Source organism: Canis lupus, chromosome 6 (genome assembly GCF_003254725.2).
Source record: "Canis lupus dingo isolate Sandy chromosome 6, ASM325472v2, whole genome shotgun sequence".
Taxonomy (NCBI): Eukaryota; Metazoa; Chordata; class Mammalia; order Carnivora; family Canidae; genus Canis; species Canis lupus.
Genome location: NC_064248.1, coordinates 16,335,076 through 16,348,639, shown reverse-complemented (window position 1 = coordinate 16,348,639; position 13,564 = coordinate 16,335,076). Strand labels below are relative to the sequence as shown.

At 56.5% G+C, this 13,564-nt stretch overlaps 1 protein-coding gene across 1 annotated transcript in view; it reads left to right on the top strand.

Moving 5' to 3' along the window:
• The first annotated feature begins 951 nt into the window (after positions 1-951).
• The window catches only part of FAM20C (FAM20C golgi associated secretory pathway kinase), a 49,252-nt gene continuing 36,639 nt past the window's right edge, over positions 952-13,564 (top strand). Inside the window, exons 1-3 of the mRNA XM_025415972.3 lie at positions 952-1,709; positions 3,570-3,748; positions 13,367-13,445. Coding sequence (XP_025271757.1) covers positions 1,111-1,709; positions 3,570-3,748; positions 13,367-13,445 — 857 coding nt within the window. The 5' untranslated portion in view covers positions 952-1,110. The remainder of the gene's footprint in view (positions 1,710-3,569; positions 3,749-13,366; positions 13,446-13,564) is intronic.

Below are 13,564 nucleotides of genomic sequence, written 5' to 3'. Positions count from 1 at the left end.
GGGAGGGACTTGGCCTGGGCTCTGGCCCTCGGCTCATCTGGGGAGGAGCCGCGCGGCTGCAGCTGGCGGCCGCCGGCCCGGGCAGGCGAGGTCCCGCGAGCGGCGGCCCGGCCCGGGGGCACCCCCGCCCCCCGCTCCCCAGCGCCCGCGCCCGCTCCCCTCCCGCAGGAGCCGGCCCGCTGCGCCCGCGCCCCCCGGCCTTCGTCTCTCGGGTCTCTCCGTCTTCGCTCGGCAGCCGCGGGAAGGAGGCGCCCTCTCCTTCGCGGGCCCGGAGCTGCAGAGGCGGCGCGGGGCGCGGCCGAGGGGAGGAGAAAGAGGGAGCGGAGTCGGCTCGGGTCTGGCCGTGACTCGCGGGGCGGCGTCTCCGCCAATCTGCGGGCGCTGACGCGGGGGGCGGCTCCGCGGCTCTCGGATATCTGCCGGCCCGGGCGCGGGGCGCCGAGAGGCTCCGCCGGGCGGGCGCTGCGCTCGGGGGACGGCCGCTGCACCTGCCTGGGGACTCCCCGGCCGCCCCGCGCGCCCCCCGCCCTGTGCCCGCCCCCGCCCGGTCCCCGCCGTCCTGCGCCCGGCTCCCCCCCCAGGTCCCCGCCTCCGGGCCGCCGCGGGAGGGAGACCAGCCCTGCCCGGAGGAGCCGCCCCCTCTCGGCCGGGCCGGCCCACGGAGCGGCGGAGGGGACTGCGCGGAGCCATCTCACCGCCACCCCCAGGCCGCCGCGCCCTGGCCTAGATGGGCCGCAGCGTCGGGCCCCCGCGCGCCGGATGAGCGCAGAGACCCCAAGCCGGCCGCTGCGTGCGTGCGGCCTCGCCGGGCTGCGCACCCAGCTCCGCGGACGAGGGCCGCTGGGCCCGGCCGCCGAGGGCGCGGCCGCTCCGGGGAGGCGAGGGGGAACGGCCCCCGAGATGGCCCGGCGAGCGGGCTCTTCGGCGGGGGGCGCCCCACACGTGGTGCGCGCCGGGGGACAGCCCTGGAGCTGGTAGCCGGCCGCCGCCAGATGGACCTTGACCTGTGCCTCGGCAGTGCGTTCGTGCCAAGCCAAGACTAGCCGGGGCCGGGCGGAGCGCGCCCCGGGAGGGCTCCCGGAGTCCCAGGCGGCGCTCGCCCGCGCGGCCATGAAGATGATCCTGGTGCGCAGGTTCCGCGTGCTCATCCTGATGGTGTTCCTGGTGGCCTGCGCGCTGCACATCGTGCTGGACTTGCTGCCCAAGCTGGAGCGGCGCGCCGTGCGGCCCTCGGGGGAGCCCGGGTGCTCGTGCGCGCAGCCCGCGGTGGAGGCGGCTGCGCCGGGCTGGGCCAAGGCGCGGGGACGCCCGGGGGAGCCCGCTTCCGCGGCGGGCGACGGGGGCTGGCCCAACAAACACACGCTGCGTATCCTGCAGGACTTTAGCTCCGACCCTTCCTCCAACCTCACGTCCCACTCGCTGGAGAAACTGCCGGCCGCGGCCGACCCGGCCGAAGGCGCCTTGCAGGGGCAGGATCCCGGCCGGCCCCGGCCCCGCGATCCCGCGCACCGGCCACTGCTCCGAGACCCCGGGCCGCGCCGGTCGGTGCCGCCCCCTGGCCCGAGCGGGGACAGCTCTCTCCTGGCGAAGCTGTTCGAACACCCGCTCTACCAGGTGTCCGTTCCACCGCTCACCGAGGACGACGTCCTCTTCAATGTGAACAGTGACATCAGGTTCAACCCCAAGGCGGCCGCTGAGAATCCTGACTGGTGAGTGAGGCCGGAGGCCGCTCAGGGTGGGTGCCTGCAGGCCCCGAACCCTCAAGCAGCCATCAGCCTGTGCTCCCCTTTCCCGCAGATGCCCTTGCACATCCAGGCATTGTTTAAAGAGGCGTAGGGGCTCAGGAACCCCCAGGGGGGATGGACCCCTGTGGCAGAGTCCCCACCCTGGCAAGGAGAGCTCTGTGGGGCGGGGCAGCATGGTGCCTCCTACTCAGGGCAGTGCCTTTGTCTCTGGAGTGACTGCCTCCTTGAGAAGGGCCTCTGGGTGGTTTGGGAGCTGCTCCCTGTGGAGTCAAGGGAGGGTCAGTGCTGACTCTATAGCAGAGCAGTTGCTGGCCTGCAAAGTCCTGGTCACTGGCTCTAGAAACTAAGTCAGGCAATGCATGCCCAAGCTGGCAAGGAAGCGAATGAGAGACAGAGACTGCCCCTTACCTTTCCCTGGGGAGCTGCTGGCTGCTAAGATTTTAGATTCTCGGCGACATTTCTCTAGTGGACACGTCAGGAAAGTCTGCAAAAGCCTAATGAGCCTTGTAAGCCAGCCGCTGAGAACAAAATTAGCAGAGGGGCGTGCTGGCCCCAATGAGGCATAACAAAAGGGCTCTCCCAGCCGGGGTGCAGACAGCAGCTGCCCTTGGAACGGTGCCAGCTGCGTTGGGTGACAGCTTCATAAAAGGTGAGAAGCATCCTCAGGAGCATCGCTTTAAACTGTCCTGGTTTAAACAGGATCCCCCACCCCCACCCCACGCCCTCCTCGGCCACACAGATCAGAATAAACGGATGCTACAGCCCAGAGTAGTGAAATATTAACTAGCAGCAAGGCCAGAATAAATACCTACCTGCAAAAGGTTACCCAAGGAACTCAGGGGGAAGGCCAGCTTTCCAAAACATCTTATAAAAATCCTTTCTACCCTGAAATTTGACCAGGCCCAGGCTTTTCTGTCTAAATACACCAAGGTGCTTGGTGGCCTCTGAGCTTTGTCTGCTGGCCAGGTTCAAGGAAATGCTTAGAAACTTGAGAATCAGAGCAGTGACCTAGGCCTGGGGCTCTTCCCAGGAGAGACAGCCCAGGGCTGGGGGTCAGTGATGTGGCCTCTGGAGGACAGGACCCGGGGCCAGAAGGGCCTCATCCGTAGGTGAATTAGAGTTAAGACAGGTTCCACTTTCCCTCCAGCCCAGCCGCAAATAGGCTCTGTCCTCCCCCAGACTGGCCCCTCAACTCCAGAGATGTGAGGAGGGGCCACGTGGGCGGCAGGTCCTCACTTTGGGCCTCAGCTGGAGTGAGTGCCTGACTCTTTCCTCTCTCCCCACCCAAGACTGCTCTCGTTAAAATCAAATTTAGCTTCTTGCATCATTTCTACGCTTGGTTGTTGGAACCAAAACAGAGCGTCCAGGGAAGGTTTCTGACAGGCGGGGCGTGTCTGTGATGTGCACACAGCTCGTGGTCAAAGATGGCTTGCTTGTCTGCCCCCAGGAAGAAGTGACAGCCTCCCCTACCCCAAGCTGACATAACACTTGTTGGGCTGTTTTCGTGACCCCAGGACAGACGCGGTAGGGCCTGGCACTGATGTTCTGGGCTCAGTCTTGATTTAGTTATAGCTGTCTGGGCGTCTCCCGAGGGTAAGTAAGAATTACAGTTTAGATATGTTATTAGTTAGTAGAACAACAGCCGCGGAAAAAGTACAGGGTGTCCGCAGGGTCCTGTCTGAGCAGAGGCATCTTTGAATAAATCTGCATTTGTTTAGATCCAAAGTTAAAACCTTGGCATTGGCACCAACTCCCTCTTATTCATCCAGATTTTACCACCCTGTTCTTTCCCTGCTGATTCCGGGTCACCTTCATTTTCTGTAGGCCACGTGAAGGCACTGAAAATGAAGAATTCTTGCCCACGGGGGAGGCGGCAGTGGACTCCTACCCCAACTGGCTTAAGTTCCACATCGGCATTAACCGGTACGAGCTCTACTCCAGACACAACCCTGCGATCGAAGCCCTGCTGCGCGACCTGAGTGCTCAGAAGATAACCAGTGTCGGTAGGTGCCCTCACTGTGCTTCTCAATGGGGTAGGGTCTGCTGGGTGGGGGCTGGCTTTCCTGTGGAGGAGAACTGGGAAACCATGGCTCCTTGCTGGAACATTACCTCCTGGAGTGATTTATGAGGGCAGCCTTCTAGAGGGACAAGCTTGCGAGGCCTGTAAAGGAGGGGAGGGATACCTCTGAGCAAGGCCAGTGAGGGAGGCAGAGGTGCTGTCGCGTTCTGCAGGGGCGAGGAAGGAGCAGGCACCCCTGCTGACTGGGGCGCCTCCCTCGGCACAGCAGGAAGACAGCGGGCAGAGCTCAGAGACCCGCTCTGCCCTGCTCCTGCCCCTGCCGTTTCCATGCACAGGGAGTGACCAGGGCTCAGCTCTGCTAGGGTGGAGGCCCATGCGCTTAGTAATTCAGAGGCAATATCACCGAGTACTTTGGGATCTGCTGAATTGGACAAAAAAAGGCATCCAATTACTGATTTCAGGGAAATGTGTCAGCAGCAGTTTCTGAGCACGGAGGTTTGGGGCCATTGTTCTCAGGCCTGTAGGCGATCATTTGTGAAGATCCTCATTAGTCACCGTGGCTTCCAAGAGGCAGTGAGGGATGGGCTGAGGCCCTGGGGTGGAGGGAACAGTCTGGGGGCTTTGCAGGAAGCTGGGCTGAGTTCACACCGCGGGAAGGGGTGGAGGGAGGCCAGTCGGGGTTAAGGCGAGTGTAGGCCCCCACCCTGTGCTGTGGAGCAGACAGTCCGAGACACTGTCTTCTTGGCATTCCCCTAAGCAACGCTGATGCCCTGGGGCTCGGTCCAGCTGCTGACACAGGGGAGTGCAGCTGACAAGTGGGTTTTCCAGAGCTCTTTAAGGACTGTGTTTGGCTCGCTCTGCCCAGTACTGAGGTGTCTGCTGGGCATCTACTTGCTGTGTAGCCTCTCTCTAGCCTGTGATTGCTCACCCTTGGGAAGGGGAGCGAACAGGAAGAAGCTGGTGTTTCCTCTTAACTGGCTGCACCTCCCAGACCCCCATCCTGCCTCGGCCTTCCCCGTGAGAAGCTCAGCCTCCCTCCTGCCATGCGTACAACACAGACCATCCCGTGGACAGCCACGGCCAGGGTGCCCCTTTCACTCTTGATAATAGACGAGGCCAGTATCCAGGGCGTTGACTCACTGGTTCATCCACTCAGAAGATTTTCTTGACCATCTCCTGGATGTCAGGCCACTTTCTGGGTAGCGGGTTGAGGATGAACGAACCTCAGCAGGATTGATGCTGCTGACCCAAGACGTCCGGGGGCAAGCAGGACACGAACACACAATGAGGAGGCATGAATGCTTTGAGCACCATTCACATAAAATCTAGGTGACCTCCATCTAGAAGGAGGGCATGGAGCATGTTCCATAAGAAAAGATGTCTGACCCAGGGCTTAAATGAAGTACAGGCACTTGTCATAGACAGGGATCTGGAGGGCTGGGGCTTCTGGGAAAATGAGAACATATTAAAATTAGAAATGTTTTTAGGGAAGTACAATGTTAAAGGAACCTGCGCTGCTGCTGTCTGTGGCACCTCTCTTTGCCTCAGTCTCCCCATCTGTCAAATGGGCTTGTGGCTACTCAGGTACATTGCATTTGTTCTAATAAGATGATGCATATGACCAAGCTTGTAAATATGAACTAGTTTTTTTTTTTTTTTTTTTTTGCACTGCGTGCTTGGAGGGTCACCACTCTCAAGTGCAGGGTCTGGGGTGGAGGAAGGGCTTTTGGGATTCAAGGGCTGGCCAAGCTCGCCATATCCCTCAGGGAACAAACAGCCTGCAGCTCTCCCTGGACACCCACTGTGCAGAGGACAGGGCCCAGCAGCTCAGGGAGCAGCTAGAGTGAGAAGACAGACCTCTGGGGCTCACAGGCATGTTGCCCACCCTCAGTGTCCTCCTCTCTCTGTCTCCCCAGGGGCCTGTCTTTGAGGCGCCGCCTACCCACAGTAGTCTGACTGCCCTGGGCAGTGGTGCCTAGGCTGCCTGACCACAGTGGACTGAGCCTGTGCCTGGGGATCCCATCCTGGCGGGATGCTTGGTGGTGTGACTGGGAATGTGTCCTTGCCCATTGTCTCTGGTGGGCTGTCTGTGTTTCTGCCACTCACGCCTGGACTGCCCTGGCCAAGCTGGTCCTGCCCAGTCACCATGTAGGACCTAATTGGTACTGGAAGGTTGACTGATTCATCTGTGTGTGGTGTGAGTCTGGGCAAGTGGATTAACCTCTATGCTCTGGGTTCTCACATGGAACATAAAGATGGTGTAACCTAGTACCTATCATCTCTGGCTTGCAAATCTGAAATCCAAACATAACTTGTTCAGCAAAATCTGACTCAACCTGAACTTATATGGGAGCAAAACCTAAATTGACAAAGCTATTTATAAATCCTTATTTTTCTCACTTGGAGCGAATATTCACATGTTCCTCTGAGGAAATAGGAGTGTGTTTAATTACGGAGTTCTGCCCAGACCCATTTGGGCCGTTACATAATATGTGGGATGTACACATTACCTGCGCCTTTTGTCATCTGAAATTTTTGAAATCTTTGAAATCTATGAGTACTTCTGTCCTCAGAGATTTTGATGACGGGCGTGGACCCGTGAAACCTGTATCATGGGGTTGTTGAGAGACCTCAGCGAGTGAATAAGAGAAAGAGGTCAAAACAGAGCCTAAGCTGTGTCCCTGCCAGTAGGTGTATGTGTGGCACGAGGGTTTCGGGGGCAGGCCAGAGCCTCCTTGACCAGAGCAACCTGTGCCGGACAAGCCAATGGGAGGCCTCAGCCAACACTGGGCCCCACTGTCCCTGCTGGTCTGGTGTCATTGGTCAGAGGCGGACCCTTTGGAAACTGCCTTCCCAGAGAGGTCACAGTGGGTGGCTGCAGTGGGTCCCAGGTGAGTTCATGCTTGTGAAAAAGCCCTGGTCTACAGGGAGCAGCAGGAGAGGGGCTGGCCCTGGGCCAGGCTGCAGGCATCCCTTGGAGATGCACACTCTCTGGGCAGAGTCTGCCCTACATCCAGTTGGATATTTTGACCAAGAACCCAACCTTCTGCTTGAGATAGCAGCCCCTGGCTGGGCCCTTGGCTTAGCAGAGCCAGCTGGGCAGGTTTGGAAATGGAGGCCCTAGCTAGGAGCTATCTGCATGGCTGTGACCCAGAGCAGGATGTAGCCTTTGAAGGCCTGGTGGTGGGGAGCCCAGGGCTGCCTCAGGGTCAGGGTTCAGCAACGCCACCCTCCTGAGCGTGAAATGGGAGAGAGACATTGAAGCCACACTGAGCCACAATGGTGGTGTAGAGAAGAGCCTAAGTTTAAAGAACTGGAGATCCAACCCACTTCTAACACCCCTTCTGCAAGCAGAGAAACAGGCCCTGGGTTGGGGGTGGCTTGCGAATCTCCGCTCCCAGCTCAGAGCTCTGTCCCCTAGCCATCCAGCCATAGTAGTCCCTTTAACCTCCAAGGTGTGCATCCCGCTGTTAGGCGTGAGCCCAGAAACGTTGTTGGAAGGGGGAAAAGTTGCCGCAAGGTTCCCAGAGCTTCCTGTCGGAAGGGTTCCATTAACTCTCCCCGTTCAGAACCACTTGATCCACTTCATGAAGCACGTGTGGCCTTCGGTACAGCTGCTGTGGCCGACAGAGATTTATTTATAGCCGGGCTCCTGGCTGCTTGGTAACGGCCATTCACTGCCTTTAAAGAGGCTCGGGACGTTATCTACCTCTATTCAGCTTGAAATCAGGCATGCGGCGCCTTCAGCTCGGGCCGCCGATAATTAAATTGCTATCGTGCACAATTATGGATGCAAAGAATAAATGACACAATTAACTGCTCTGTACTTGGAATCGCTTAAAAAGGAAAAGAAGTCACATAACACGGAGAGGATCCAGGCAGCCTCTGGCTGAAAGACACCCCCGTAGCTCCATCCAGGTTGGACACAGCTGTGGTCGGTGCGTGAACAAAGGAGAACCGCTCCACAGGACCAAAGTCCCGGGCACTCAATGATCTAGCTAGGATCCAGGACTAATTGGCCGGCTAGCTTCCAGGAATAAAGACTGTCATTGGGGTAGCCCAGGGTGGGCAGCTGCCTGAGGGCCCCCCCGGGGGGGCACCCTGTGTAATTGGTCAGAGGCAGACTCCTTGGGAAGGCAGTTCCAGACCCAGAGACGGCACAGTGGGTGGCTGCAGTGGGTCCCTGTCTCCAGGTGCTGGCTCTCCAATAACCAAAAATGCTCAAGTCACTGGAGGCATTTAGGGTCATCCGGGAGGAAGGACGTAGCCCACCCCAGACCATCCGGAAGGACAATCTGGTGCCAGCAGTGCACCAGAGAAGGTGGCAAATAGCTGAGCCCTTCCTCAGCTCTCCTTCCCACTGTCTAGTCCAAGATCAAGAACAAAAATCCACACGAGTGCCTGGGCACCTGCTTTTTCATCTTGAGCAGGCCACTGGGGGTTCCAGAATCCAACAGGCATGTATTCCGATTGCGTTCCTTCTCATTCCAGAGAAGGTGCTGGTCTCCAGCTAGGGCAGCGCTCTACTTTCGAAGTAAATTTAATTATCATAACACAAGTGAGCTGTCTTAAAGAGCTTGGCTACACCGCTGTCTAAGCTGGGGGTGGTGACAGCTCAAACACCCTAGGGGTGCCTGTGAGGGACTAAAGTTTAGTAGAGGTCTGCTAAGCAAGTAGGCAGGAGAACCCCGGCCTCAGAGCCTCTTCCGGTCCCTCACTTGGAGCAGCCCCCTCAGTGCCAGCCCTGGGTGTCCACCAATGACGGACAAGTGAACACACACCACGCTGCTCTCTGAGGGCCCTCATCCTGGATACCCGCAGGCAGGATAAGGGGCTCTGTGTGGCAAGGGATCTAGAGCACTGGTTAGATCCCTGTCCCACCAAGGGTGAGGCATGTGGGATGGGTGGAGAAGAACAGGTGACCTCAGTGCTCCTGGCATCACAGTCCTCAAATCTGAGCCATCCTTGGCCAGGCGCTTCTTTCCTCTCACACTTAAAAATAAGGCAGTGGTTGTGAAAATATTTGGAGCGCTTGCCTGACCATGATCCCTGAAGACAAACATTGATCCCACTTCCAAGACGAGGTGACAGAGGCCAAGGAGAGTGACGTCAGAGGGCCCCACTGGTGGCTTGGCAGCGCCTTACCCGTGGGCGTGTTTGTGTGGCCCACAAGTGTCTTAAGAATAGAATTCATTATTTAAAAATCAGGAGGTGGCTAATGAAAATATGACTTGGGGGTTCTTGTTAGAAATAGGGAGCCTGGCAGCATTGACCCTGGTTTCCATGGGGAAACAAATTGATGAGTGGGGGCTGCAGCCAGTGAGTCAGGACCCAGGTCACTTGTCCCTGCAATCACCAAGGTGTGTGACGCAGGAATAGCTGACAGCAGAGCCCAGAGCCCTGCGTCTCCCACTACTCACACCTCCTTGGTGTGGCAGTGTTCGGGTTCCCGGCCAGGATGGCACCCCGTTTCCCTTCCCTGCTCTCTCCTCCTCAGGCTGCTCTTCTTGCTTGGTTTACTTGATGCTTCCTTGGAGGATCCTAAGAAATGCAGTTCCCGTTCTAGTTCTTCAGAGGGGAGCTGTGTCTTGGGAAAGACAGCAAAACCACACAGTGTCCGAGTGTCTTAGTGGTCATGAGATTTATAGCATCCATGAACATTAGAACAAAGTATAGTGTGTCCTGTTAGCTTATATGAATATGTATAATTACTGCGTGTCATTAATCATCACTAATCAGTGCTAATTAATGTATGTTAATGCATAGCTGGGGCATATGGCTCTCGAGGGTTAGCAGGAAGGACAGAGCTGACATCCATGGTCTGAATGGTGGGACGTGCCTGTAGGAGCCGGCTGAGGAGGTGAGAGCCTATATAAGAGGCTCAAAGGAGCCAGGCAACTAGGTAGGTGGCCACCGTGTATTAGTGATTTGGTGACAGTGAGGCCTAGATTTGGGTGGGACCATGGAGATGGAGAGAAGGTGACAAATGGGGCTTCTTTGGGGTGAGTGTCTTCTGGGGACATGGCCACTGGGTGTGTGCCAGTACAGCCCCAGTCTTAACCTGGCCCTGAGTCCATGGTGGGCTCACTGCACCCAGGTGTCCTCAGGGCTGAGGTTGGCCAGGTGTTGACAGGCGTCTGTCCCCCGAGAAACCCGGAAACCTGACCAGGTGGGGGCATGTCCACCACCTCTCACGTGGGGTCCTTGCTGCCCACATGGGCTCCTCTCTGAAGTTTGCCTCTGCTCCACAGCGCCTCCCTACCCTGCACGGCGGACAAGATTCCTCAAGCCTGTGTTCAGGAAGAAACCCCAAACTCACAGCCTCCTTCTGGAGGCCTAGTTAGTGTCCTGGCTTTGCCACCTGGGCCTTCAGATTGGGCTCATTCAGTAGCAGCAGAGCAAAGCCACTCGCTCCATCTGCCTGTCACCCACCCCAGATGAACACTTGGCCTTTGCCATGACTCGAGGAGTTGGAGTTTGCATGTGGGTTTTTGCAGGGACACCATCCCCCATTTCCAAGCAGAATTCCAAGTGTCTTCCAGTTTTGGACTCCAGCTTGGCAGAGTGAACGGCGGACCCAGGTGGGAAGGCACACGTCCTCAGACAAGAGGAAGGCAGTGTCCAGGGCAGTTAGCAAAATCCTGGCCTTTCCAGAGTCCTTAGTCACCCGGAGCCTCTAAGGCCCATTAATCTCTAGTTCCGTGCTTGCTCCGCGGAGAGGAGCTGGCAGTGCAGTGGAAAACACGGGGCAACAGTGCATTGAGATTCGCTTCCAGAACAAGAATGACTAAACCGACCAGATTTGCATAATAATTTATTATTCAAGAAAACCAGGATTACAGGCCCTGGAACGAGCTGATGTGCTGTCCCCGATTGGCCCGGGAAGGAATAATTAAATCCGGTGACCCCAGTTATTACATGGAAATGGGGACATCGAATGGGGCTTAATCGGGCCACTAATTTTCTTAATGATCACTTCTGTTTTCATCTTATTAAAAATGTAATAAATGTTCATTGTAGAAATTTAGAAAGCATAGATAAGGGAAAAAAGGAAATTAAAATCATCTGTGGTTCTACTCTTGGGGGTAACCACTGGGCTGTAGCTTCGTATCTGCATCCAGATTTTCCCACCCGCTTACGTACACACCTTCCAAAGAAGGCAGCTCACGGAGCGTAAATGCTTCATAAGCTGCTTTGCTGTGTCATTAGAAATTCTTTGGTACTGTTAAGAGGGCTACAGAGTATTCCCTCACATGAGATTACCCTGCATTGTACTTCTGCCCCCAGGGTTGGGCAGAAAAAGCCTAAAAAGGCTATTTCTAGTGTTTTGGAGTGAAGTGGAATTTATCGCTGGCTTTGTGTTCCTGAAGAGGGTACAGGCTGGAAGGGCATCACCGACAGACCTAAGTCTCACACTGGTTTGGGGGAGCTATGCCTTCAGCTCCACCTCCTGGACCCCAAGACAAGGGCGTGTCCGACTGCAGCCAGGCTGTCCCTGCCACAGCCACAGACTCTCCAGAGGAAGGAATGGCCAAGTGGCTGGGTTGGGTACCCAGGGAGTAGGTCAGAGGCCATGAGAGCCCTTCAAAACACTCAGGGAACTTAGACCTCCTGGTCATTCTTCGCACTCATGGGGCAGTTTGCCATCTTGAATGTGCCATGTGCCCTGTGCCATTCCGGATGCTTCACAAGCATTACCCACTTAATTATGACAGCAGTCTTGCGAGGTAGATGTGATTGTCATCCCCGTGCTGCATGTGGTCAACCTGAGGCATTGTCAGATCAAATAATACATTGCTCTCATTTGTCTTGACCTTCACCATAGCGCCATAAAGAAGGCTGGGCAGGCATCTGCTGAGCTCCATCCAATACAAGGGGGAAACCAAGATTAGGGAGAGTGAAGACTCCCTCTCAGGCGCCTGGACATAGGAAGCTGGGCAGAGACTCCAGCCTCAAGGCTCCTCCATACCAAAGCCCCCCATTATGGCACCCTCTGAGTATGGTGCCCCTCCAGTATGGTGCCTCTCCAGTATGGTGCTCCTCCAATACGGCACCCCTCCAATATGGTGCCCTATAGTATGGTGCTTCTCCAATGACATTCCTCCAATATGGTGCCCTCCAGTATGACACCCTCCAGTATGGTGCCCCTCCAATATGGCACCCCTCAGTCATCTCTACTCATCTGGCCTTGATCTTCACCTCCATGCACATTCCTCCCCATTCATCTACTGCTCCAACTGGAATCCAAGGGTTATCCTAGGTTCCTTTCTCCCCTCCACACCCCACACCTACTCCACTAAATGGTTCCTTGGAGCCTCAGATATTTCTTAAATTTTTCCATTATCCCCATCTCTGTCATCCAAACCACCATTGTCTGCTATGGCTGCCTTGGCCTCCTTCCCCTGGCTTCTACTTTACACCCTTGTAGCCAGCCCTCTACACTGTGGGGGACAGCATTTACCTGGTTCCTGGCTATTCTGCAGCCTAGCACCAACCACTCACCCCATGTTGGAAGGACCCCTCTGAGAGCTGCTGCATACCCAGGCCCCCAACCCACTTCCCTCCTACCCACTGGGATGGGGGGGGGGGGCCCACGCGCTTCCTCGAAGGCTATAAATGTGCCTAGTTCTCTCCTTCTTCAAGGCCTGTGCATTCCTTCTGCCTTCCGTAGTGTGTTCAGGCCAACCTCTACTCCTCCCTCAGAGCAGCTTAGGTGTCACCTCCTCAGAGAGGCCTTCCTAAGGGTTCCCCAGGGCCTTTTGTCCTCTTGTACCAAAGCCTGAAGTCATCTTGCTGTCATGCCATACCAGACACAGACTCTGGTGGGGATACTTTGCCTCTTCCTTGGTCATACCTGTGACAGTAGCACAGCTCGTGCCTGGTGTGGATGCAAGAGGCCCTCCATGTGGCCTCTTTCACATGGTCTGGGGCTCTTGCCATGCAGAAGGTGGGGTGGGTAAGTGAGCTCAGCTTCTAAGGTGGCCAGAGACCAAACCCAGCCTCTCACCCCCACATCTTGTGGAAACCCCTGAATATTTTCCTTCCTTCAACTCCATCAGCATATAGGAGATCCAGAGTCTGGGGAAGAGCAGGTATTTTCAAAAAATCTTTAAGCTTCTGAGCTGGTGTGGCAGTTGGGAAGCCATAATGATGCTTTTGGAGACTTCTACCCCCATAGTGTCCATGTGGAGCCCCTGAAGCCCTCTGTGATGAGTCAGGTGCTTCTGGCCAAGGGGTCTCCAGGGTCTCCTCAGACTAACCCTGCTCAGACTTGCAATCGAACCCCAGAAACTTATACTGGGCAAGCAGTAATGTGGGGAGGGGTTGGGGGGGGGCGTATAAGTAGGTCATCCAGGTGTCTGGGGAGGGAGACATTGCTGGGATGTACATATACTTGGCCATCCTTTCTAGAAGCCAGTCCCTTTGTGTCTGGGTCAGACTGTCTGAGAGATCCTGCCTCCAGCACCAGCACCTAAATATCAGGTGGGAGTGTGTATCAGCATCAGTGGCCGTTGGAGCAGAGTGGGAGCTGGCCTCACTTGCCCATAGGAGGAGTCTTGGGTAGCAAGTGACTCCATATCTCTTTCCCTCTCCCTTGCAGCCATGAAGTCGGGGGGCACGCAGCTCAAGCTCATCATGACGTTCCAGAATTATGGGCAAGCGCTGTTCAAACCCATGAAGTAAGTGCTGGGGGCTGGTTGGGACTGGGATGCCAGGGGCAGAGACAGGTCTGTACCAGCATGTGCAGCACCAAGTTTCTGGTGGAAAATGCAGTGTTTCCTCCCAGAGGTGTTTTGAG